Raw genomic sequence first — 25000 nt, 5'->3', positions numbered from 1 at the left:
AGAGTCAAATAATTTTGAGAAGATGGAGGGGAAGAGACAGATTTGAGAGGTGGAGAAGTTGAGCCATACTAGTATCAAGTGCCAAGCAATGTAACAGAGGAGGGAGGAATGTTGACTGTTGCATCTGATTGGTAGCCGATGCATCAGCATGCTGTAGTGCCAATGGTTGGAGTATGCTTGTGCATCTGTGACCATGCACACAGTTTAACGTCATGTGCATTTGCTTCTGCCTACAGTGCATTGTCAGCAGTTATTCACTGTGGTGCTTATTGTGTTTTGCATTGTGCATTGCTTTGTTTTAATATGCTGAATATACACCATGTGTCACCAACGATTAGACATGCATCTTGTCTCGTACACCATTGCTTTATACCTGTGGCATATGCTGAGACAGTAGCAAGATTGAATTTGATTTAATCTAATTCATCAAACGTTTCCCATTAGAGCAGACAGATATTGAGTGTAGCACACACATATTGGCGGGGCTGAAGAGTTGGAAAAGAATCTTGTGGTCCTTTCATTCATTGTGTAGCACGTGGAATGTGTGCAGCTTTCAGAATGCATTCTTCTCAGAGCTCCACAACTCCCACACACACCCTCCTCCCCTTCCAGCCACCCCACGGAGCTCTTTTGTGTGTCGCGAATTAAGGAACACCCCCAGCTGTCTTCAGAGGTGCACGTCAGGCAAAGGTTTTAGGGCTTTGGCTGCTGACAGAGGAGGGTGTTGTGGTGACACAGAAGCATTGGGTGCTCTTGGGGGGTAGCTTAGTAGCCTAGTGAACTAGACAGACTCACCAAGCTGCATTTCTATGCTTGCCAAGTTGTTCTTGTACTGTCCCGTGTACAATCAGATCACCCAGCCTGGCAAAGTTTTTCACCCCCCTGTTTGAATCTTTGGGCGGGCATGGCAGCATGATGACATGGCTGGAGGACTGGAGACAGCAGGATGGCTACGGTCATATACTACATGTAGCTTTAGCCAAGACAGGGGTGTGTTTATGGAAAGCGTAGTTGCCAATGGGAAATTGCATTGAGAACAAGAAAGTAGCTAACATAGTTAGCAACTATGGTTTGGAGAAATGAACTATAATGACAGCGCTTTGGTCCCACCTACAGCCCTCAGCTATCTGAGCCGTTCAGTGCCAGCCAGACTTTACATTTCATGCCAGGCTAATAGCTTTGGGCTTTGCTCCGACGCTATGGTATTGGTCATGTTTACAGTACACAGTAGATATGTGTGCTCAGTGCTGCAATTGTAGCAAATAGCAAGTGTTGCACGTGTAGCAAGTGTTCAAACGTTGTGCTATGGATCTTTGCAGTTGATTCCCCCAGGGTCTTAGGATTTATGCAGGAAAGAGTTTATGCAAGGCACTATGTATGCAATAGAAACTATTGATGTAATACATGTAGTTGTTGAAAATGCTTTACTACTATAGTACTTCAATACCGCAACATTGCACAATGCCTCTAGCAATATATTACAGCTTTGGTCATTGCCCACTCTGGTAGCAGCACATTTATAACAGGGGCTATGTCTATTAATCATGAATTCCAAAGTGAGTGTGTGTGTGTGTGTGTCTGTGTGTGTGTGTGTGTGTGTGTGTGTGTGTGTGTGTGTGTGTGTGTGTGTGTGTGTGTGTGTGTGTGTGTGTGTGTGTGTGTGTGTGTGTGTGTGTGTTAGTGTGAGTGTGTTTGTGTGAGTGTGTTTGTGTGTGTGTTAGTGTGAGTGTGAGTGTGAGTTCATGTAAATATGTGGGCTTGCATGTGTGTGGCATCATCCTTGTGTGTGTGTGTGTGTGTGTGTGTGTGTGTGTGTGTGTGTGTGTGTGTGTGTGTGTGTGTGTGTGTGTGTGTGTGTGTCATCTCGTAATAGTCAGGACTGCTTATTTCATCCCTAATCCATCTATGACATGTGATGACTGAGGAGATTTGGCTTTGATGTGGTGGCTTTATCTCGCATGTCATGTGACTGGCAGAATGACAGAGCCGCTTCCTAGATAAACAGAGCAATAATGAATGCGCATGGACAGTCGTGACAAGGCAGATTGATCGTGATAAAAATTATGAGAACTGTGAGATAGACCATAGTCGTATTTATACATAGGCTTCACGTTTCCAAACATTGCAAGATGCTAAGCAGCCAACCACGTGAGCACATTTTTTGAGTGACAGCAGTTTCCATCAATCAGAGGTTGAAGAGTATGCAGCCAGGGGCGCATAGCCAGGGATTGTGTAACCCATGGGAAACCCATGTATTGCTATGTGAGTTGATAGTGTATTGAACTGTGTGGCCCTTGCCATCAGATGAGACATTTTTGTTTCAATTGACTATTAATTCAGACTAAATGTAATGGCTTTTTGATGATTCTGGGGACTTATTCTTGTCCCACACTGTACTGTAGCCTCTTACTGCAGCAGGGGTCGCCGGCGACCCTATTCACTTGCTGAAAAGGCTTAAGTACATCATAACAACATTGCAATGACATTACAGAGAGCCATAGTGCTGCGCTAAGGGGTTTTAATGTAGCCAACTGGAATGTAGCCAACTTTATCCAGACCTTCTATATTTTACATACCGGTATATATTTTAAAGGTACTATTTTGGCACTTATTATGACTTGGTAATGATAGGACAACATGAGAAACACAGGAAATTGGTGGGAGAGAGAAGCAAGGAAGGGAAATGACCTCAGGCTGGACTCTAACCCATGTCCCTGCATTTCTCACTGCATGAAAAGAGGAATTTGTGGATGAGTTTTGCACCTTAAATTGCCTCATACCTCAAGCCACAGCATTTGCGGCTCCCCCATGCCCCCCTCCCATCCCCTTCTTAGGAGAGCCTTTAACACTGCCTTAGCCTCATGAGCCACAGCGCTTCCATGATAAAGTCAACCAAACTGACTTATTATGAGCTGTTGTTATATTCAATCTAACGTACTTGTGCGTCCTGTAAATGTACAGCTGGTGTATTTACCATACCTTACCAACTATGTATGCGCGTGCAACCACAGATGTAGCGATGTTTTCACAGCCAGACTGGTGTATTGCCCCTTTGCTGCCCCCTGCAGGTGTGGAGCTGCTGAGCGAGCGAGATGTGGACGTGGCGGCTCGCGTGCAGGACCTGTTGGACTTCCTGCAGCAGAAGCAGCATGAGCTGGACAGCAACGCCGAGCAGCAGAGGCTACAGCTGGAGCAGACGGCACAGCTACGCCACCTACAGACACAGGTCAAACAGGTACAGTAATGCAGACACACACACACACGCACGCACGCACGCACGCACGCACGCACACACACACACACACACACACACACACACACACACACACACACACACACACACACACACACACACACACACACACACACACACACACACACACACACACAGCTATGCACGTGCAGGGTTCAGGGATTTCCCCAGAGTACCATAGTTTGCACACCACTGGCATACGTATATTACGCATGCTTCACATCAGAGTTGACCACTTCAGCTAGTTTTACACTCATCCTTGGCAGACCACGACTGTGCAAAAACCAGCCACAACGTCCCCCTATGCAAAGCTGAACGGACACCTTGCAGAGCTGAATGTATGTTTCTCCCCGGCTGAAATGTCCGCCTTTGGCCGGTACGCTAGCGGACAGTGCAAGGTCCTGATTGGTCAGCAATGTCCCAGAATCAGACGTCATCGGCGTCCTTGAATTATCTGCGGGGAAAAGCACCACAGCCTCTACTGTCCAGGGCGTGTGGACTTGAATCCAGATCTACGAACACCCCCTCCTCTCTGGTAGTGCAGTTCCGGTTATGTCAACTTCAGTGCAGGAGAAGTCTAAACCTAGTTTTACTCCCACACACGCAGCACAAGTGCATGTACCATAGATGTACTGTACATGCAACCCTGCATATAAAATGGTTCTGGTCTGTACACCAACACACACACTCACACTCACACTCACACATACATTCTTTGCTCTCAGCTGATGACTTCTGATGTGTTTCCTCCTTGGCATCTGGCAGGCTTCCCTCTCCCCTCTACTCTGCTCTCCCCTTTTCCCTACTACTCCCCTCTGCTCTGCCCTGCGTTGCTCAGTGCTTAGCTAGGCATGAATCGTCTCGCGTTACATAACATGATGATTTGCATCAGACCCAGTTTGCTCCACGCTGCATGCCTTGGTGCCATTGGCCTGATGGATGAAGTGATCTAGGAGCTCGTTAGTATCCGTAGCCACGTTGTTTACCAATGAGCCAGATCGCACTCATTAGCAGCAATGCAAAGACAGTTGTGTGAATTGTTTTCCCTTAATGACAGCATAGCGAGCAGAAAAGTCAGTGGGGTGTGTGTGCGTGTTAGTGTGTGAGTGTATGAGGGACAGAGGGCAGGCATGCAGGCAGGCAGGCTGTGTGTGTGTGTGTGTGTGTGTGTGTGTGTGTGCGTGCGTGCGTGCGTGCGTGCGTGCGTGCGTGCGTGTGTGTGTGTGTGGGCGGGCGTGGGCGTGGGCGTGGGCGTGTGCATGTACAGTGTGTGTGTGTGTGTGTGTGTGTGTGTGTGTGTGTGTGTGTGTGTGTGTGTGTGTGTGTGATGGATTAATCCTCTGGGCAGGCAGCCCTGCAAAGTAGGACACAAGGCTCACTGCATGCACTCAGCTCAGCTACTCTCAAGCCCTTTTTTATTCATTTTCTCTCCTTATACTCATCCATTCCCCACCAATAGCTGGGTGTTTGTGTATGTGTGTGTGTGTGTGTGTGTGTGTGTGTGTGTGTGTGTGTGTGTGTGTGTGTGTGTGTGTGTGTGTGTGTGTGTGTGTGTGTGTGTGTGTGTGTGTGTGTGTGTGTGTGTAAGAGAGAGAGAGTGTGTGTGTGTGTGTGTGTGTGTGTGTGTGTGTGTGTGTGTGTGTGTGTGTGTGTGTGTGTGTGTGTGTGTGTGTGAGAGAGAGAGAGAGAGAGAGAGAGAGAGAGAGAGAGAGAGAGAGAGAGATAGAGAGAGAGAGAGAGAGAGAGAGAGAGAGAGATCGTGTTTGTGTTTGTGTTGATGTTTATGTTTATGTTTATGTTTATGTTTGTTTGTGTTTGTGTTGTGTCTCCTCACTTTATCAGTGAATGTGTTCTAAATGCATTAGTAGCATGGACTCAGGACAGGGCAGCATACATGTATTTCGTGGAAATGTTATTGCAACTACTTACAAATCATTCTAGGAACATCTGCTCTGCCCTTCCATGAGCGAGTGAGTGAGTAAGTGAGTGATGTCTTTTCACTTTGTGTATATGCATTAATATGCATTAGTATCGTGAACCCAAGAGAGAGGACCCTGTGCAGTATTCGAGGAAATGTAATTGCTACTGCTTACTAATCACTACAGTGCATTGACATCTGCTATGTCTTTCCTTGTGCACGTGTGTGTGTGTGTGTGTGTGTGTGTGTGTGTGTGTGTGTGTGTGTGTGTCTGTGTGTGTGTGTGTGTGTGTGTGTGTGTGTGTGTGTGTGTGTGTGTGTGTGTGTGTGTGTGTGTGTGTGTGTGTGTGTGTGTGTGTGTGTGTGTGTGTGTGTGTGTGTGTGTGTGTGTGTGTGTGTGTGTGTACTGTGTGTGTGTACTGTAGGTCCTTGGTTGGATCAGGAATGGAGAGTCTATGCTGAATGCTGCGGTGATCAGTGCCAGCTCTCTGGAGGAGGCCGAACAGCTACAGAGGGAACACGAACAGTTCCAGCACTCAATAGAGGTACACACACACGCACGCACACCACGCACACACCACATACACACACACACATCCTCACCAATATACATTTATGGGGCCCTTCTATTGACTTCCATTCATATTAACCCAAACAATAGCTAAGGAATGATAAACTGTGTGTCCAGACACCAAAACGAAATCTAACCTTAAAGGGGGTGCAGCACCCCGGATTTTTTTTGACATTTCAACATTTTTGGAGACAAATGATAAAGAAGGTGAAAATTATGTCAGCGGAAGAAGTCGGCAAGGGGTCTACTACTTGTAGTAACGTGGCTTGTTAGTGAGGAAATGTTTTTACACTACATTTTCTTATCACCCGATGAGCAGACGGAACGTCTTCTGATTGGCTGAGCAAGTGTCCTTTATTCCCCAGTAGCAGGACACCTATGATGTCATGTGGGTGTGCAGGCGTCCAAGTTGCTTCTTTTCTAACTTTCTGGCAAAGTGCCGTTACTAATTCTATCGCATCTGGTTGTCTATTCAAGACCGCGTCGTTAGTTCTATCGCATCTGGTTGTCTAGTCAAGACCGCGTTACTAATTCTATCGCATCTGGTTGTCAAGTCATAAACCCAGTCGTCAATTCTATCGCATTTGGTTGTCAAGTCACCCCAACGTTCCGCACGCATCCTTACCTGCCTCCGATAGAGGCGCGTCTCACTAGATTAGGAAGTGGTGCCCATAGCAACGTACCAAGCGCAGTGGTTAATCTACTTTCTCACGAAGCCTTAGATCAACATATTAATAAATTAATACTTAAATGCTGGTAACCGGGTGATAAGCGGAATAGCGGCCTTCGAGGTGTCCCGATATCAAGGGAAAATGGACTGCGCCGTCGGGCTTTTAGAACCCTCGGCCCCGTCCATTATTTCCCTTGATATCGGGACACCTCGTCGGCTGCTATTCCATACATTCTGACTAGATAACCTAATAACCTTGGCATATATATTTACTGTCTGTGCAACCAATTTTTACAAAACGCATCTTTGTCATACTGTTACGCTTCCCAGAAAACCCACCAGATGGCACTGCAGGTGCAGCAGCAGGCGGAGGCCCTGCTATTGGCCGAGCATGGGGAGGCGGAGCTTATTCGAGAGTGCGCAGAGAGTGTGGCCGCCCACTGGCAGCAGCTCATGCTCAAGATGGAAGACCGCCTCAAACTCGTCAACGCCGCTGTAGCGTTCTACAAGACCTCCGAACAGGTGTGTGTGTGATGTGTGTGTGTGTGTGTGTACTACTACGTGTGTGTTTGATGAGTACATGCAGGTGATATGTGCTCATTGTGTGTATGTGTGTGACATGTACGTGCAAGCTTGCGTGCCTGTGTGTGTGTGTGTTTGTACATCTGTCAGATTCCCTTCGTGCATTTCTGCTCAACTTCGTGAGCTCACAGGAGGGTTTGGAAATCTTAGACGAGCCCGAACGGAATCAGAAATTTCACAGCCTGTCCAATCAGAATCGCGGGGCGGGTTATATACAAGTCAGTGATTGAAGTAGTACGTGATTAAAGAAAGCCACGTGAATTCTCCAATCAGGTTCGAGCAGTTTTGAACACACCCACTCCTTTCCAGAGCTAAGCGATTGACAATGTTCCAGGTGGTTGGTAGCCTGAGAACCAGGTTAAAGATTTGTTACTTGCTTGTCAAGTAAAGGAGACGTGCTCACACTAACGCAGGCTGTTTAATACAGATTATAACTGGGTGCTGAATCCCACATAATATAATGATGAATGAAGGAAGCAAAGGACAGCACTCTGGACTCAGGATTTTTCTCTGTTTATTCGCCTACGAACGCATTACACGCTGAAGAAGGGCTCTGCCCGAAACCTTTCATAGGCGAATAAACAGAGAACAATCTGAAGAGTGCTGTCATTCGCTTCCTTCATTCATCATTACTTGCTTGGCAGACACAATTTTGTCGGTTTACATCAATTTAAATGGAAGGTGTCCGATGAATGTGTGAGAGCTTGTGTAGTGAACTAATCTTCCATGTTGTTTAATATCTTTGGGTGTGTGTGTGTGTGTGGGTGCATGCATGTGTGGGTGCGTGCATGTGTGCGTGCGTGCGTGTGTTTGTGGGTGCGTGTGTGTGTGTGTGTGTTTCTCTGTGTGTGTGTGTGTGTGTGTGTGTGTGTGTGTGTGTGTGTGTGTGTGTGTGTCTGTCAGGTGTGTGGTGTGCTGGAGAGCTTAGAGGAGGAGTATCAGCATGAGGAGGACTGGTGTGGGGGCGGAGACAAACTAGGTCCCACCTCCGAGAGTGATCATGTGACCCCCATGATCAGCAAACACCTGGAGCAGAAGGAAGCCTTCCTGAAGGTACCAAAATGTTGCCATGGAAACTGCCCTCTATTTCCCCACCCTTTTGTATGTTGCTGTTCGTGTCCTCTTTTATTTAATTCAGTCAAGAAAAATCACATCAGATACTCCATTTTCAATTGCCCCAATGAAGTTACCAAATGTATTTTATATATATAATTGCTTTCAAATATCTTTAGAAAAGATTTCCAAATAAATGCAAAAATGTTTTTATCAGTTTTGCAAAATTAGGTAGTTTCTACTTTTGTTTTTGTAGGGTATTTTATATTACATTATTGTAAATTATAATACATAAATTAAATTTTATTGTAAGTCAGTTGATGTCAAATTTAGGCTGATTAGATACCTTTGCGTTTATCTGACACAATGACAATGATTGGCTATTTCCCCTGTCAGTCTAGTGATTGATTGACTCCGATTTGTCCTCAGGCGTGCACATTGGCCAGGCGAAATGCAGATGTCTTCCTGAAGTACCTGCAGCGCTGCAGTCTGCACCTGCCCTCTGAGCCCGCCCACTGCACAGACACCCAGAAGCAAGTCAGGAGTACGTCATCGTTCACTTCCTCCTACCTTACCTCATCGGCTGCCTCTAAAATGTTCACATGCACTGTACACTACGTCAGTGGTTCCCAAACTGGGGGTTGGGACTCCTAGGGGGGGTCGCACAGGTACTGACGGGGGGTCGCGGCCAAAGGGACATTGCATAAGAACTGGAAATACACAGAATTCTAGCAATATCAGCATGCAAGCTATTAATGGATTTTCCATTTATAGTTTGTATGCTAATATTGTTAGAAATCCATTGCTAGGCTAAGACTATGGTGGGTCGCGAAAATGTTCTGAAGATCAAAAAGGGGTCCCCTCTGAAAAAGTTTGGGAACCACTGCACTACGTTATGATCTACATAGAATTTTCTTCTATTCTATTCTATTCTATTCTATTCTATTCTATTCTACTCTACTCTACTCTTTCTCATAGACTGTATCTAAAATGTTCTCAATTGCACTGCACATACAGTAGTTTTCAGAATGACATGTTTTTGTTCTCTACATGCTATATGATGAAGTAAAGAATTAGAATTGCAGATTGAGGATTGGGCCATGGAGTCTAAATTCTCACCTACTTGACACAGTTATTTTTTTATACATCACTATAAATGTTGTCATCTTTCTGTCTTGTGTTCAATCAAAGCTAATGTGTGTCTGTGTGCATGTGTGTGTGTGTGTGCTTGTATGTATGTTTGTGTGTGTGTTTGTGTGTGTGTGTGTGTGTGTGTGTGTGTGTGTGCGTGTGTGTGTGTGTGTGTGTGTGTGTGTGTGTGTGTGTGTGTGTGTGTGTGTGTGTGTGTGTGTGTGTGTGTGTTTGTTTGTGTGTGTGTGTGTGTGTGTGTGTGTGTGTGTGTGTGTGTGTGTGAAGCTATCCTGAGTGAACTGCTCCAGAGAGAGAACCGAGTTCTGCACTTCTGGACCCTGAGGAAGAGGAGGCTGGACCAGTGCCATCAGTATGTCATGTTTGAGCGCACCGCTAAACAGGTTAGTACCAGTGATAAACACACACACACACACACACACACACACACACACACACACACACACAGACACACACACATACACATACACACACACACACACACACACACACACACACACACACACACACACACACACACACACACACACACACACACACACACACACACACACACACCCCATCTCAAACACACAGTGACTCATGATCATGTTGCTGTCCTCCATAGCTGCTGGACTGGCTCCATGACACAGGAGAGTTCTACCTGTCCACACACGCCTCCATGGGCTCAAGTCTACAACACACACGACAACTGCTCACAGAACATGAGGAGTTTCACCTCACAGCAAAGGTAAAATACATACCGTACACACACACACCAACAGCATGTATAGTAGCCCTACTTGAACTCACACCCATGCATTATCATGTCCAAATCATGTTCACTTTTAACCTCTGCCCTAAGCACTTTGAACTTGTATGGTTGGAGAATAGAGTTGTGCTTTCAAAAGGCATTGTAGGCCTTGTTAGAACGTATTCACAGAGAAAGACACACAGTGAACACGCACACAGTGGCGTGCACAGACATTTCGGGGTGTGGGGGTGGTCGTGTGTAACTTCCATTTGCCTTACTAATGTATAGAGGCCATATATGCTATCCGGGGCATTATTATCGCACACTTTTAATCACCAAGCATTTTTAGGTGATAATGTCAACATGAACCACAGTACATTGTGACAAAAAAAATGTAACTGTAAATAAATAAAGGAACTTTCAAAAAGGTCATTTTTGTCCAGTAGGGCAAAGTGGCAGATGCTTTAGCACCACCTCATCCCTATCTGTGCACGTCTTTACCATAACATGCATACACACATCCACACATTGAAATCACATTCACTCTGAAAGTCTGTCCTCTGTACTCACTTTCTACTCTGCCATTTGAATTTTGACCTGATCTTTACTTATGCACCTACAAAAAAATACTGTGAGTGATCATATTCTCTCATAACCTGTGTGACATCTACCCCTTAACCTTTACTCTTTGCCCTCTGACCCCCCTGAGCAGCAGAACCGTGAGCGCGTGGCCGTGCTGCTGCAGCTGGCCGACGGCTTCCGGGAGAAAGGCCACGCCCACACGGCAGAGATCCAGAAGTGGGCGGGGCTGGTGGAGCATCGCCACAGCGAGTTCTGGCTGCGGCTGGAGATACGAGGGGCCGCCCTGGAGGAGTCGCTGGGTCTGTCGTCCGAGACGACTAGCTTGGTGAGACAGAGAGAGAGAGAGAGTGTGTGCACAGGGTGTGTGTGAGTGACTGTGCATGTGTGTGCATGTGTGTGTGCCTGCGTGTGTGGTCTGCTGCAGAAGTCACAAGGCCTCTCGTCCAAGAAAACTAGCATAGTCAAAGCTGTGTTTGTGTGTATGTGTGTCTTTGTATGTGTGTGTTTGCAAGTGTGCAAAAGTATAGGCCCTGAGTGATGTGATGTTATTCCTTCCCCAGAGTTAAGACGTGCAACTGATGCTGATGCCCAGCTGTGTGTGTGTGTGTGTGTGTGTGTGTGTGTGTGTGTGTGTGTGTGTGTGTGTGTGTGTGTGTGTGTGTGTGTGTGTGTGTGTGTGTGTGTGTGTGTGTGCGTGTGTGCGTGCGTGTGTGCGTGTGATGTGTACGTTTAGGGATGTATGTACTACTGCATGTCGGTCACACACGTGGTGTCTTGTCCCCAGAATGAAGACGTGCAGCTGGAGCTGACGCCCACCAGTGCCTCGGGGTCAGAGGTCAAGCTGAGGGAGGCCGCACACGAGCTCAACGAGGAGAAGCGCAAGTCAGCACGCCGGAAAGAGTAAGCAGTCACGCTAACCAATCACATACACTGAACAATTAAAAGTATTATCCTATTGCCATACTGCATATCCGTTACACAAGCTCAATGAGGGGTGGTGCAAGCAGAGACACTTTTACAGGAGGAGAAGAAACACTCAAGAAAGTGTCCATAGAATTGAACGGGGTCAATTCGTACGTCAACATGGTGCGTGCCTGCACATCTCCCGCCTATCCGGCGACAAGAGTGAATTGCTTGCTGAGTTACTCTGTCATTGATCCAATAATATTGCTGCAAACGCAAACTTTTGATTTTGCGACTGCTCATTCCTCGTCGGTTGGTTTGCCTGCGCATGTGCAGTTTGAAATTGGCTTCAAGGAGAACAGCGTACAGTGTTACTTTCATATATATGGTCATTATAAGACCATTGTAATCTGTTTTTCATTGCGATTCCAATCATATGAGTTGTGTATCGCCCAGTTGTCCCACTCCTGTTTCTACCATTCACTCTTATGTACTCATGGACTTACTAATCTGAAATAGCATCCCCGAGGCCTAGCCAATATATCTGCAGAGAATTCCATCACTTCCTATAAAAGTGTCTCTGGCACAAGTCAGCTTCCAGGAAAGTATACGAGTCACACGAACCCTCACAGCCTCCAGATGGCCCCTTGATCTCCTCATAAGCTAATGCCCCCCTTAGTATTAAAAAGTAAAAATAGACTAATGCCCCCCAAGACAGCTTAGCAACCTCCATTGCAGCTGTAAAGTGAAAGCCTGTACCAAAACTACTTTAAAACTTTTGCCATATTGCCACACGGCACATCAGATACCCATTAACATTACAATGAGCCCGTTTATATGCGCATCAATAAACCGTTTATGATCAGGTTTTTGGAGTTACCGGTTTATTCGAGCACTCATGTAAACGGAATAAACAGTTTTCATAATCGTTTTATCGCCGTTATTGGTTTATGAGAAATCCGATTTGCAAAGGTAGGTTTTTGGCTAATAAACTGATTTCTGGAGACATGTATCCAGCATAATCGGGTTATTATCAGGTTATTGACATTCTAGAATGATAAGTAGCCAATCACAAACCTTAAATTCTAGCTTCGTGTCACACACATTAGTGGAACACAGGCAACTGACGGACTGCATATAAACCTTTTACTCCAACAACCTGTTTATTCCAATATCCCGATTATTACGGCCATATAAGCACCCTCAATGAGCCCGTTTATATGGCTGCAATAACCAGGTTATTGGAATAAATCGGTTGCCTGTGTTCCACTAAAGTGTGTGACACGAAGCTAGAATTTAAGGCTTTTGATTGGCTACTTATCCTTCTATAATGTCAATAACCTGATAGTAACCTGATTATGCTGGTTACATGACACGAGAAATCAGTTTATTAGCCAAAAATCTACCTGTGCGAATCGGAGGAAAATGCTCACACTTCTGATACACTGACTGTGAGTTACCATGACTCTCTATCATTATAGTCACACACTGATGATGAGTCACAGTAAGTCACACACTGTCCAATGAAGACTACAATTTTGTGTCATTACAACACACAAGTCACCCATTATCCTTACTGTCACCTGAGGTCTCACTCGCCCACGGACAACATAACACTGCTGTCACACTGCATATCAGTGTGTTTTCATACCTGGTCCCTTTCAGCCAATGGCCCCGCGGTTGAGGGTTTCCCAATGACCGTGGTGTTTGTGCCTCACAGCGGTGGTCTGTCTGTCTGTGCTTCGACTGTGTTTTTCCTCATTGGAATATCCTCCCCAAACTTAAATGACCAACTCTTACCCTCGGGGTTGATTTTCACCATAATTTGCACTCTATGTGAATGTACAGCAGACGGAAAGCAATTTAAGAAATATTTAATAAATTAATTTACTTTGGACGAAACATTTAGATGGCGAAGCAAGACTACAGCTACTACCGGTCCGCCAAACGAAGCTGCGGTCAGTGCTGATAGATTGGGACAGTGGCTGGGCCGGCTGGAAAGCACTTCCACCCACTCATTCTAAGTCTTGGGACTGTGCTGTGGTGAAACACTCAACTTGACCTGGGGGTGGCGTATCCGTTTAACATAGTGGTTCTCCAATTTTTTTTGAGTGCCCCCTTGACCTCATCATAATCCTGCCAATGTCACAGTGACTTCATCCGCCCCCTGACCAACTGTAGAGCCCCTGTTGGGAAACACTAACTTAACCCCTTAGTGTGCAGAGCCTCTGTTATAACCTTATTGTCACCAAAATGGCAATGACCAAGTCTTAATCGTTTACTTAAGACTTTCCGCATTGTCATAGCAATGTTGTTATGATATAGTTGAGTGCTTTGCAAGAGGGAATAGGGCCCATCTGCGGTAAAAGGCTTCCATAACCTGGCTTGCTACTGAACCTCTTCCATGGAATTACCACAGAAAAATAAACTATCACCCAACATGCTTATAATCAAAATGTCTTCCATACTAGTGTCCAGGGGCGCCACCAGAAATGTTGGGCCCTATGAAAGATTCGAATTTTGGGCCCCTGTTATTGCTTTTGGGCCCTCTTAAGGGCCCTTGTCAGTGCTTGGGCCTTAGAATATGTAACATCTTTCCTCCCCTAGCTAGGGTGACCAGATTTGGGTTTGTAAAAAGGAGGACACTTTGGGGGGGGGGGGGGTCATCGGTGTATCTGTGTATCTACAGGTATGAAAGTATATAGCCTATATGGGTATGAGGTATGAGTATGATAGTAGGCCTATAAAGTATCAACGCATCCAAAATGGTCATTTGTTTAAAAGCCACTCAAACTTTTTGCCATGCACATTCATTTGTCTACCATAAATGACAATTAAAATCTCTTCAGTTACGCCTATAGGCCTATCACATAATTTGTGTGATCATATGATGCAGAGTGTGCCTTTGTTACAATCCTAGATAGTAGGCCTAACACCTATATTGGAGTAGCTTAACAGCATAACAATGCAGCTCAATTTCATAGGCCTATTCTAATTTCTGCATCAGGTTTTTAAAAATAGATTCACCATCATGTAGGCCCATCTCAGCCATTCCCCACAAGGATGAACAGCATTAGGCTATATACCATTGGAAACTAAATATAAAAAACACAACATTTGTGGTTTTCAACCGAATTGATAATGAAGTTCTATTAGGCTACATTTTAGGCTTAATATGTTTATAAGACACCTCACAATTTACCCCTCCACTGTCATCCATTAGGCCTATTTAGCTAGGCTATTTGTAGTGGCATGGTGCTCAGAGATTAGCAATGGGCACTGCAGCCATTAAGAGAGGAACTGGAGTTTTAACTACCATTATTATATGGTTGTGACGTCATCTGTCGAATGCTCCATTCATTTCAACGGGGCTCCCCAACGTTCGGACGTCTGTTATTTTTCGATAACGGACGGGTTGGGCTATAACAGACCGCTGTCAATGGCAACAAGACTTTTCACTGCTAAAGCGACTTTTCAACAAGACTCTAATCAGCTGCTGTGATAGACAGCACCCGTTGTCCTGGCTACCGCTGTCAATGGCAACAAGACGTTCACTGCTAAAGCCACTGGCTTGTATACAAGTCAGTGGCTAAAGCGAATGTTTCATATCACTCCGCAGGGGTCCGGTCTTTTGTCACTCTAATCAGCTGCTGTGATAGACAACACCTGTTGTCCTGGCTACCTAGCTGTTGCCTAGCGGTGTTCCACAACGGCACTGTTTTGTTTTGCGCAGCAACAATCTTAACATTAAATAGGTCTAAAGAAATGTCCCCGCCATGTGTGAATCATTTAAGTATATCCATATAATAAGCGGGTTAACTTTCGGCGAGTCGGTCGCTTTGTGGAATAGCAGCACTTCGCTCCGCGTCGGGGTCTAAAGATTCTCTCTGTCGTGCTGCTATTCCACGGTAGCGACCTTCTCGCCGAACGTTAACCCTTACTTAATAAGATAACCCATACAGCGTTATCAATAACTGCAAAGGCAATAGACAGAAGAAGAAGCTGATGAAGAAGAAGCTTAATTTCTTAACTCAGGAATGAGTCCTTCTAGCTCCGAGAAATTGCTTTTGCAAATAACTTGGAAATGTCAGATCATGAAAGAATTTTTAGGCTAAGTCTTGTGACAAGGTGGAACAAAACTTGTACCTCCCTAAATGATGGATTTGGTGGGCTTACTCCTGTGTTAGATTACCTTCATAGGCCTTCCTGGCTTCACACGCGGGATTTTTTTTCAACTCCACAGATGCGCTTTCGCTTGTAAACATGGGGCGCACTGGTTAGTCGGCTACTTCTTTCGGACACACGGTGCGAAGTGGCTAGATTTGACGAGAAGGGCGTGACTAATTTGTGAACGGTAGAGAGAAACCTGGAGTGGAGTCAAATGGAACGGAGTGAAAATTACAGTGCAGATGAATTAGCCTAGGTCTATATTTCAGGCAGTCCAACAAAATCCCTGACATTTATGAAATTCCCCCCGGACATTTTTTTAGGTCTCAAATGTAGGACATGTCCTGGGAAAACCGGACGTCTGGTCACCCTACCCCTAGCGGCACCCATGCTAGTGTCACACGAGCCTTTGACACTACTTTACAGTACTGTCACACTGAGCATCCGTCACACAATAGGCATTAACATACTGCCCCGTTAGTTACACTCACAGTGCTGTGCCCAAAACTTTTAAGTGCTGTTGGCATAGTGCTGTTCTAAAAGCCTTTAGCACTAGTGCACCAGCGGCATACTGCATCCTCCTGCTATGGTAATCCTTTACTAGCCTGACACCGACACTGGCACAGCCTTTAGCAAGCACTCTTATACTGACACACTGCCAAACTAGGGCAGCAGTGCTGAAACGGAGGATAAACACCAACAGCCTGCTGTGCACACATCTCTTTTGATAAACAAACCGGAGCTCATTGCCCTTTTTATCATTGTTAATTAATGCTAATGTTATGCACAGTTTCAGTCGTCTTTGTTTTACTGATGCAAAATCTGTTTACCCTTTCTTCTAAGAACGAATGAGCATAATATTGCATAATGACTAATTTGATAAAAATAAACAAAGACAAGGTATTGCATATCTCTCTCTCTCTCTCTCTCTCTCTCTCTCTCTCTCTCTCTCTCTCTCTCTCTCTCTCTCTCTCTCTCTCTCTCTCTCTCTCTCTCCACAGTTTCATCATGGCTGAACTATTACAGACGGAGAAGGCCTATGTCAGAGATCTGAGAGAGTGTATGGACGTAAGTGACAACATGACTGGTAGTTTGTGGTGTGAGGTAAAAGCCAAAAGGTGAATGAGAGGATGGGTATAAGTTTGCAATATATTTTTTTGAACATTATTATATCTATATCCATCTATATCTATACCTAATGATATATTCTATTCTATTCTACTCTACTCTATTCTATTATACATGTCATACAGATATACACATTATATTATATTATATTATATTATATTATATTATATCGTATCGTATCGTATCGTATTGTATTGTATTGTATTGTATTGTATTGTATTATATTATATTATATTATATTATATATGGGATTGATGTGTGTGTTTTTTGTTGTTGCTTGTCCCTCAGACATACCTGTGGGAGATGAGCTGTGGCGTGGGGGACATCCCTCCAGGGATCGTCAATAAAGAGTACATCATCTTTGGCAACATGCAGGACCTCTATGACTTCCACCACAAGTACGTACTGAGACACCACCACTGAGACACACGGCAGTCTCTACCACAGCGCTCTCATTCTCTCTCTCTCTCTCTCTCAAATTCAAATTCAAATTCAAATTCAAATTGTGCTTTATTAGCATGACTGTAATGATACAATGTTGCCAAAGCATACAAATAGCAAAACAAAAGTGTGAACATTTACAGAAGATCTGTTTGCGTGTTTGTATGTGTGTTTGTGTGTGTGCATGTACGTGTGTGTGCGTGTGTGTGTGTGTGTGTGTGTGTGTGCATGTTCGTGTGTGCGTGTGTATGTGTGCGTGTGTGTGTACATGCATATGGACAGGCATGTGGGGGTGCGAGGGTGTGTGGCTGTGTGTATGTATTATTATTACATTTTTACACTATACATTATTACATTTGTATATTACTGTGGCTGGAGTCCCTCATTTTGTGGCATGCAAGCACATATTGTGCGGCAAGATCTGGTGAGAGCCCTTCGCCAAGTATAATCGCCATCCTTTCCGCTTCTGGGAGGCGTTCGAAATTTGGGTATATATTTTGTAATTTGGGGAAGAAGATTTTCCTCACATCCTTTCTTGCAGTATAGCAGAAAGTGCTCTCTCTCTCTCTCTCCTCTCTCTCTCTCTCTCTCTCTCTCTCTCTCTCTCTCTCTCTCTCTCTCTCTCTCTCTCTCTCAGAATGTTTCTGATTATTTTGTACTTCCTTTTTCTGTAGTATATTTCTGAAAGAGCTGGAGAAGTACGAGCTGCTGCCAGAGGATGTGGGCCACTGCTTTGTGACATGGGTATGTATGTTGCCATGGAGACGCCGTTACAAATATGATACCACTGACGTGTAGCAGTATACACATCTGTCAGGATTATCATTCATCTAGCTCACGGTAGTCAAAGCAGTTATGTTGTTAGCAACCGGACTGTTTTTTTGTTTTGTTTTGTTTGTTTTTTAAGATGGAAAACATTTCACCTTGCATCCAAAAGACTTGCTATGTCTTTGAGCATCTTTGAGGTTCAGCTTAGTCATTTTTTTTAGCTCCAGCCATGTTCAACAATGTGTGTCTCCACAAACACAAGCTGAAGTCCTAGCACATTTTGTCATTAGATTCACTCATAAGCCACTGATCATGCTGCTTGTTTGTGTACAAAGCACTTGAATCTAAAGAGAGAAGTTAATTTGCAGAGCATATGATGAGATATGATGAGTTTGAACACCACAGACACATACACACAGTGTAATATTTGTATGCATGCTGTCTGAAAGTATATGCAGTTCAGAACTGACACGCACAATGGAATTTAGATCAATCTGGAAGCAAGCTTTTAACGTAACCAGCAATAAAACATCCACCAAGCGTTTCATTTTCCTGTTACCCCTCTCTGTCACTTGACACATACGTTGCTTGTAATTAGATACCGTAGAAGAGATGGACAGGAAATGATAGTACACTAAGGTTGACCACATAATGTTCTAGATAGGAGGAGGCAACAGACAGAGAGCTAAAGCTAGTAGTTCTGCATGTTAAATAGAATGCTATGTTTTTTTATTTTATCGCTGTGTACAAGGTTGTTGTTCCAATTTAGTTTTCAACCACAAGTTGGTATTGGTTTCTGCCGCTCTACAGAGTGGGCCTACTGGCACTTCTCAATTTTAGCCTCTAGAGAGGGCTCATGTCATACATACAACACTGCATTTCATTTACGGTAGTTTAAATTGAGAGCTGAAACATTTTTGGCACATGAAGCACTACTACTACTACTACTACAGTACTACTACTACTTGCTGTAGTATTTGTCTGTGTTATTGGGTTTGGTTAGACTGTTTGTCAACTTTACATGTTTTCATTGTCCATTGCAGATGTGTGTTTTAAAGCTGTATCATTATGTATTCCCTCTGTTCAGGCTGATAAATTCCAGATGTATGTTCATTACTGTAAGAACAAGCCAGACTCAACACAACTCATCGTGGAACATGCTGGCACTTACTTTGATGTAAGTATTGCCTACTACATTACACTACCCATCACTATCCAGAATGGTACACAGGAAGGTTTGTTGTGAAACGTGAGTAACTGCCATAACAGAACTGGTCACAGTCTTCCTGTATGTGTATGGAAGCCATGGTCACTAACATCAGGTTTTTTTGTCAAATGTGCGGTGAAATGAACACAGGCATTTTTTGTGTAGGCTATCTATTTATTCCAACTACGAAACATTTTGCTAGTCACACACCTCCTTTTACGTCCCCAATATGTATTTCAGGCAACAGACATGCTGTAACATTCGCCATGTACTTTTGAAAAGCACATGAACGGCACTCAAAGGGGTTAATGACAAGCAGAGCATCTTGTTTACCATTGTGAAAAGGTGACAGATCATCTCAGAATATGAAATGTGTTGTAAGGGGTTGCCCAAGTGTGCTGGCATACCTCAAACACGTAAAAGAACATGCAGTTAGTGCAAGTGGCAATGACACAAGTGTAGGTGGCAGTGGTTGGCAGTTATTAAGGTGGCCTAATGGCAGGTGGCACAGGCACACATGAGCCAAGACATATTTTCTTCCTGAAGGAAAGGAGACAGGGAAGAAGAAGTGTTTTTTTATGTGAGCTTTATATTACCAGGAAAATGGACCTGTTGAGATTAAAAATCTCTTTTACAAGGGGGTAAAGGGGGTTCTCATCCTGGAATTAAAATCGGCTAATGGAATCAGTTCTATTCATTTCAAGTCTTTTGTTCCATGAGGCAAGAGCATATCAGGGTTGACATGTCATATCACAGTATATTCCACCTTTTATTTTAATATTTAGGCCAGCAAAAACAGTGGCAGTAAAATTAGGTTGTACATGTAATATACACATACAGTACAATATCTATCGACCCCATTCGTAATGAATGAAGAGTTAGCATGACTTGTGCCTAAAATGAATACTTCCAAGAAAAGGAAAACTTTTAGAAGAGGAGAACTCTTTGCATGTAACAGCGCTCAATGTTTCTCAACATATGGTACCTCCCTGTCCTCAACAGGAGATTCAGCAGAGACACAGGCTGCCCAACTCCATCTCCTCATACCTCATCAAACCCGTGCAGAGGATCACCAAGTACCAGCTGCTGCTCAAGGTGTGTGTGTGTGTGTGTGTGTGTGTGTGTGTGTGTGTGTGTGTGTGTGTGTGTGTGTGTGTGTGTGTGTGTGTGTGTGTGTGTGTGTGTGTGTGTGAGTGTGTGTGTTGTGTGTGTGTGTGTGTGTGTGTGTGTGTGTGTGCGTATGACGTGTGTGTGTGTGTGTGTGTGTGTGTGGGTGTGGGTGTGGGGGTGTGTGTGTGTGTGTGTGTGTGTGTGTGTGTGTGTGTGTGTGTGTGTGTGTGTGTGTGTGTGTGCATGTGTGTGTGCGTGTGTGTTCTTGCATGTGTATGAAATTCAGAAAAAATATTTGCCACTTGACAGCTGATGTACAGTTTTTATGGCACAAGTGAACGGCATCACACGTGTGTGTGTGTGTGTGTGTGTGTGTGTGTGTGTGTGTGTGTGTGTGTGTGTGTGTGTGTGTGTGTGTGTGTGTGTGTGTGTGTGTGTGTGTGTGTGTGTGTGTGTGTGTGTGTGTGTGTGTGTGTGTGTGTGTGTGTTCCTCAGGACCTGCTGGGCTGCTGTGAGGAGGGTAAAGGAGAGATTAAAGATGGCCTGGAAGTCATGCTCAGTGTGCCCAAGAGAGCAAATGACGCCATGCACCTCAGCATGTTGGAAGGTAAGTGGCCACGACATCTGTCAATCAAATAAACAGACAGTACTCAAGATAAGGTTAGCCCCACTCCCCACCCAGGCACAACATAGCCAAAGATTCTCAATATGGTAACCAAAGAAAATGTGTTCTGTGGGGCAGTTCAACAGAGTGGGAGCAATTTCATCCTGCTAAAAAAATTCTACACTGAACGCCATGAATTCCGAACCACCGTCCCCTGCTAACATAGCAGCTTAGTACTGATCGTCATGTTGATTATCGAAAAAAAACCTCTTTGTTACAGTAATCGCTTTTGAAGATCAGAGGGCGAGCTTACCTTAAATGACACTTTTCTAGTTTTGAGAAACAGTGCCCGTGTGTATCTAGGGCCTTCCCTGTTTCACCACTTACAGTACATAGTAGTATTTTTACATAATTTGACCTTTATACACTTCCTCTTTTATCCCTTTCTCTTCCTTCTCTCTCTCTCTCTCTCTCTCTCTCTCTCTCTCTCTCTCTCTCTCTCTCTCTCTCTCTCTCTCTCTCTCTCTCTCTCTCTCTCTCTCTCTCTCTCTCTCTCTCTCTCTCTCTCTCTCTCCTCTCTCTACCTTTTTATGCATCTCTCTGACACTATCTATCTCTCACACTCTGTCTTTGTTTCTCTCTCTCTCTCTCTCTCTCTCTCTCTCTCTCTCTCTCTCTCTCTCTCTCTCTCTCCCTCCCCACAGGCTTCCCTGAGAGTCTGGAGTCCCAGGGGGAGCTGGTGGTGCAGGAGAGTTTCCAGGTGTGGGACTCCAAGTCCCTGATCCGCAAGGGCCGCGAGCGCCACCTCTTCCTCTTTGAGATGGCCCTGGTCTTCAGCAAGGAGGTCAAGGACAACGCCGGCCGCAGCAAGTACCAGTACAAGAGCAAGCTCATGGTACGCCTGCACAGACATGCGCATGCCATGCACGTGCAGTACGCTCACACTCACTTACCTGCAGAGTCACATGGACAAGCACACACACACACGCGTGTGCACACACACATGCGCGCGCACGCACACACACACACACACACACACACACACACACACACACACACACACACACACACACACACACACACACACACACACACACACACACACACACACACACTGCCGGCTTATACACGCCGGCTTATTCTTTCTTTTTTCTTTCTTTCTTTCTTTCTTTCTTTCTTTCTTTCTTTCTTTCTTTCTTTCTTTCTTTCTTTCTTTCTTTCTTTCTTTCTTTCTTTCTTTCTTTCTTTCTCTCTCTCTCTCTCTCTCTCTCTCTCTCTCTCTCTCTCCCTCCTCCTCTCTCTCTCCTATTCCTCCTCTCAGACTTGTGAGCTGGGTGTGACGGAGCATGTGGATGGAGACACGTGTAAATTCGCCCTCTGGGCAGGAAGGAGTCAGGCCTCTGATAAGATCGTTCTCAAGGTGAGCTGTGTGTGTGTGTGTGTGTGTGTGTGTGTGTGTGTGTGTGTGTGTGTGTGTGTGTGTGTGTGTGTGTGTGTGTGTGTGTGTGTGTGTGTGTGTGTGTGTGTGTGTGCGCGCGCGCATGCGTGTATGTATGTATGTATGTGTGAAAAAGAGAGTGTTCCTGTGTGTGTACGGATGTCAAACTATCATTGGGTACAATGGTGAGAAATTGCTTTATTTCCTCCCTTGGCAGTTGACTGCATTTCTGGGCGTACCGGGGATATTTGAGTTCAGTATCAGATGCTGACTTCGCTGCCTTGGTACCCAACATGCTGTGCGCCACCTCCCTCTCAACCGGAAACCTGAAAAACAAACATGGCTACTACCCAAGCTACTACCTTATCATACTCTTTATTCTGACACTTATGTATGTAGATATTGAAAATCGAATGGATAAATCAACATTGTAGTATCTAAATATGCTGTCGCTAGGTCTATTTATAGCCTATTTTACGATTCCGCCATCTGACGATCATTCACTGTTCAAATAGCATGCGCTAACGTGATGAACGTAACTCCCGCCATAGAATCACCGTAACATCAAATGCGCAAGGCAGTGCACTCGTTAGTGCCGTTCTTAACGGCTGCCTCATCAGCCAACTTCACCTATCGGATCAGTGACCTGTTTATGTAGGAGGAGAGTCATCGAGTCACTGCCTTCCGTTTCAAATTGACCCATTGTCTCCAGAGTTAACATTTTGTATGTGTTCTGAAGTGGTGGGGACACTTTAAGAATCACAGAAGTGGTATGGACATGTCCCTACCATCCACCCCACACACTACATCCATGATTGGGTAGATGGATATTGAGATGGGAATAGCCAGGCTAGTCACTTTCCCGAGAAGTGAAGTATACTGAAGTGATAAGTGTCCCTCTGAAATAAAAAGCGAAATAAAAAATCAGATATCATGGATATAGATTCATTCATCCATTCATCTAACCAAGAAATGAAATGAGTCAAACGAAGAACATTGCAACAAGTGCTGCATAATTATTCCACTCTCCCATGATTATCCAACACGCCACACGCCTTGTATCACACCTACAGTACAGTCCAACGCACCTCTCCTCCATGCTGCGTCATTCATGCTGTGTCTCGTGTAAAACAACCGCCATGGAGGGAAACAAAGCCAGGCGATGGGATGACAACGTCAGTGACTCATGCTCTAGCTCAGCCAGTCGCCATCTCCCTGCGTCTCAAGGGCCTTTGTAGGAGAGTGACCTTGGCGTCAGCAAAGCAACAGCATTAGCAGTCAGCAGTGGAGGGACATAGCCTCCCCTATGACTGGTACACAGGCAAGATGGCGGCTGAAGGCAAATTCTGTCAAGGATACAAAGATGGAAATAGTTTTATTTGTTACATGTATAGAAATACTGGAAGTAAAACATGCCGTGAAATTAGAGTCGCCTGTCTGTAGTGTGCTCAAAGGTGCACTGTGTAATATTTAAGAAGTGCATAATAAGAATTCATGCTGCCCATTCACAAATTTTACCTTTTCCATGAATACTTACCACCACTGTCAAATTCTAAGTATTAATTATGACTGGGAAAATTACACTTTTTCATACATGAAAAGGAGGTTCTCCATCTCCGCCATTTTGAAATTCCAGAAATAGACATGTTTTAGCTTTTTAGTTAATATTTAGTAAATATTCAAGAAAACATCAAATTTGACAAGAGGCAGCACAGCTTCAATGAGCAGCATAGTTGCAATACCTACTCTGGCCATCATCCTACACAGTGCACCTTTAAGTGTGTGTATAAGGGGAGTGGGTGGGCAGTGATGGGGAAATTACAAATACATCCACTTAAAACTGTGTGGCATTAAACTATATAGTGTGTAGAACAGTATGAATTGTATCAAACAGTTATACTGCTCATTACTAAACATGGCTGCCATGTCATTCTTCCCATCCTCCCTCCTTCCCACCGTCTTGACTGGCGAGCCATTACGTCAGTCTTATGTCTAAGTGTTATTGGAGTGGGTTATAGTGTTCAGGCTGGGAGTTACGTAAGGCCTTTGGCTACCCTTCTTTTGTCCCCATGGTGCTGGAGAGGATGGAGAGGATGGGGGGGGGGGTCCTTTGTGTTTGTCAGGGCAGGCGTGCAATGAGAGGGACTCCATGTCTAAGGAGTCTGGGCCTCATGGGTATACCGTGGATGTTGTTGGTTTATTTCTAAAGCCCTCCAGCTCTGTACTGATGTATGATGTACAAAGTAGTACATGTGATATACTTTATATGTTTGTCCTTTCTTTGCTCCCTCACTCAGACGTACCGTCACACAGTGCACAGACACAAACCCATGTGCTCTCTATGTGTGTGTGTGTCTTTGTAGGAAGTCCTGCGTAGTTGAGTGACTGTTTAAAAGGTCCTTAGCATAACAGATGCTACACCTACACATTTCTCTCCTCTCCTCTCCTCTCCTCTCCTCTCCTCTCCTCTCCTCTCCTCTCCTCTCCTCTCCTCTCCTCTCCTCTCCTCTCCTCTCTCTCTCTCTCTCGCTCTCTCTCTCTCTCTCTCTCTCTCTCTCTCTCTCTCTCTCTCTCTCTCTCTCTCTCTCTCTCTCTCTCACTCACTCACTCACTCACTCACTCACTCACACTCACACTCACACTCACACTCACACTCACTCCCTCACTCATGGCTGTATTGATGACTGTGTGTTGCATTTTGTGTGTGTGTTGTCCCCAGGCCA

The 25000-nt window shown here is 44.8% G+C and overlaps 1 protein-coding gene across 1 annotated transcript in view; it reads left to right on the top strand.

The window, feature by feature from the left end:
- Window positions 1–25000, top strand: part of triob (trio Rho guanine nucleotide exchange factor b) — an 87727-nt gene that overhangs the window by 39576 nt on the left and 23151 nt on the right. The window contains exons 16-33 of the mRNA XM_063199961.1: window positions 3069–3235; window positions 5597–5716; window positions 6743–6934; window positions 7898–8047; window positions 8477–8591; window positions 9464–9579; window positions 9804–9926; window positions 10642–10836; window positions 11296–11411; window positions 16583–16649; window positions 16998–17107; window positions 17825–17894; window positions 19006–19095; window positions 20128–20220; window positions 20731–20842; window positions 21544–21734; window positions 22161–22259; window positions 24997–25000. The exon at window positions 24997–25000 is cut by the window's right edge and continues 133 nt beyond it. Of these exons, the coding sequence (XP_063056031.1) occupies window positions 3069–3235; window positions 5597–5716; window positions 6743–6934; window positions 7898–8047; window positions 8477–8591; window positions 9464–9579; window positions 9804–9926; window positions 10642–10836; window positions 11296–11411; window positions 16583–16649; window positions 16998–17107; window positions 17825–17894; window positions 19006–19095; window positions 20128–20220; window positions 20731–20842; window positions 21544–21734; window positions 22161–22259; window positions 24997–25000 (2130 nt within the window). The remainder of the gene's footprint in view (window positions 1–3068; window positions 3236–5596; window positions 5717–6742; window positions 6935–7897; window positions 8048–8476; window positions 8592–9463; window positions 9580–9803; window positions 9927–10641; window positions 10837–11295; window positions 11412–16582; window positions 16650–16997; window positions 17108–17824; window positions 17895–19005; window positions 19096–20127; window positions 20221–20730; window positions 20843–21543; window positions 21735–22160; window positions 22260–24996) is intronic.

This window comes from Engraulis encrasicolus, chromosome 5 (genome assembly GCF_034702125.1).
Source record: "Engraulis encrasicolus isolate BLACKSEA-1 chromosome 5, IST_EnEncr_1.0, whole genome shotgun sequence".
NCBI lineage: Eukaryota > Metazoa > Chordata > Actinopteri > Clupeiformes > Engraulidae > Engraulis > Engraulis encrasicolus.
This window is presented reverse-complemented; position numbering and strand designations above follow the sequence as displayed.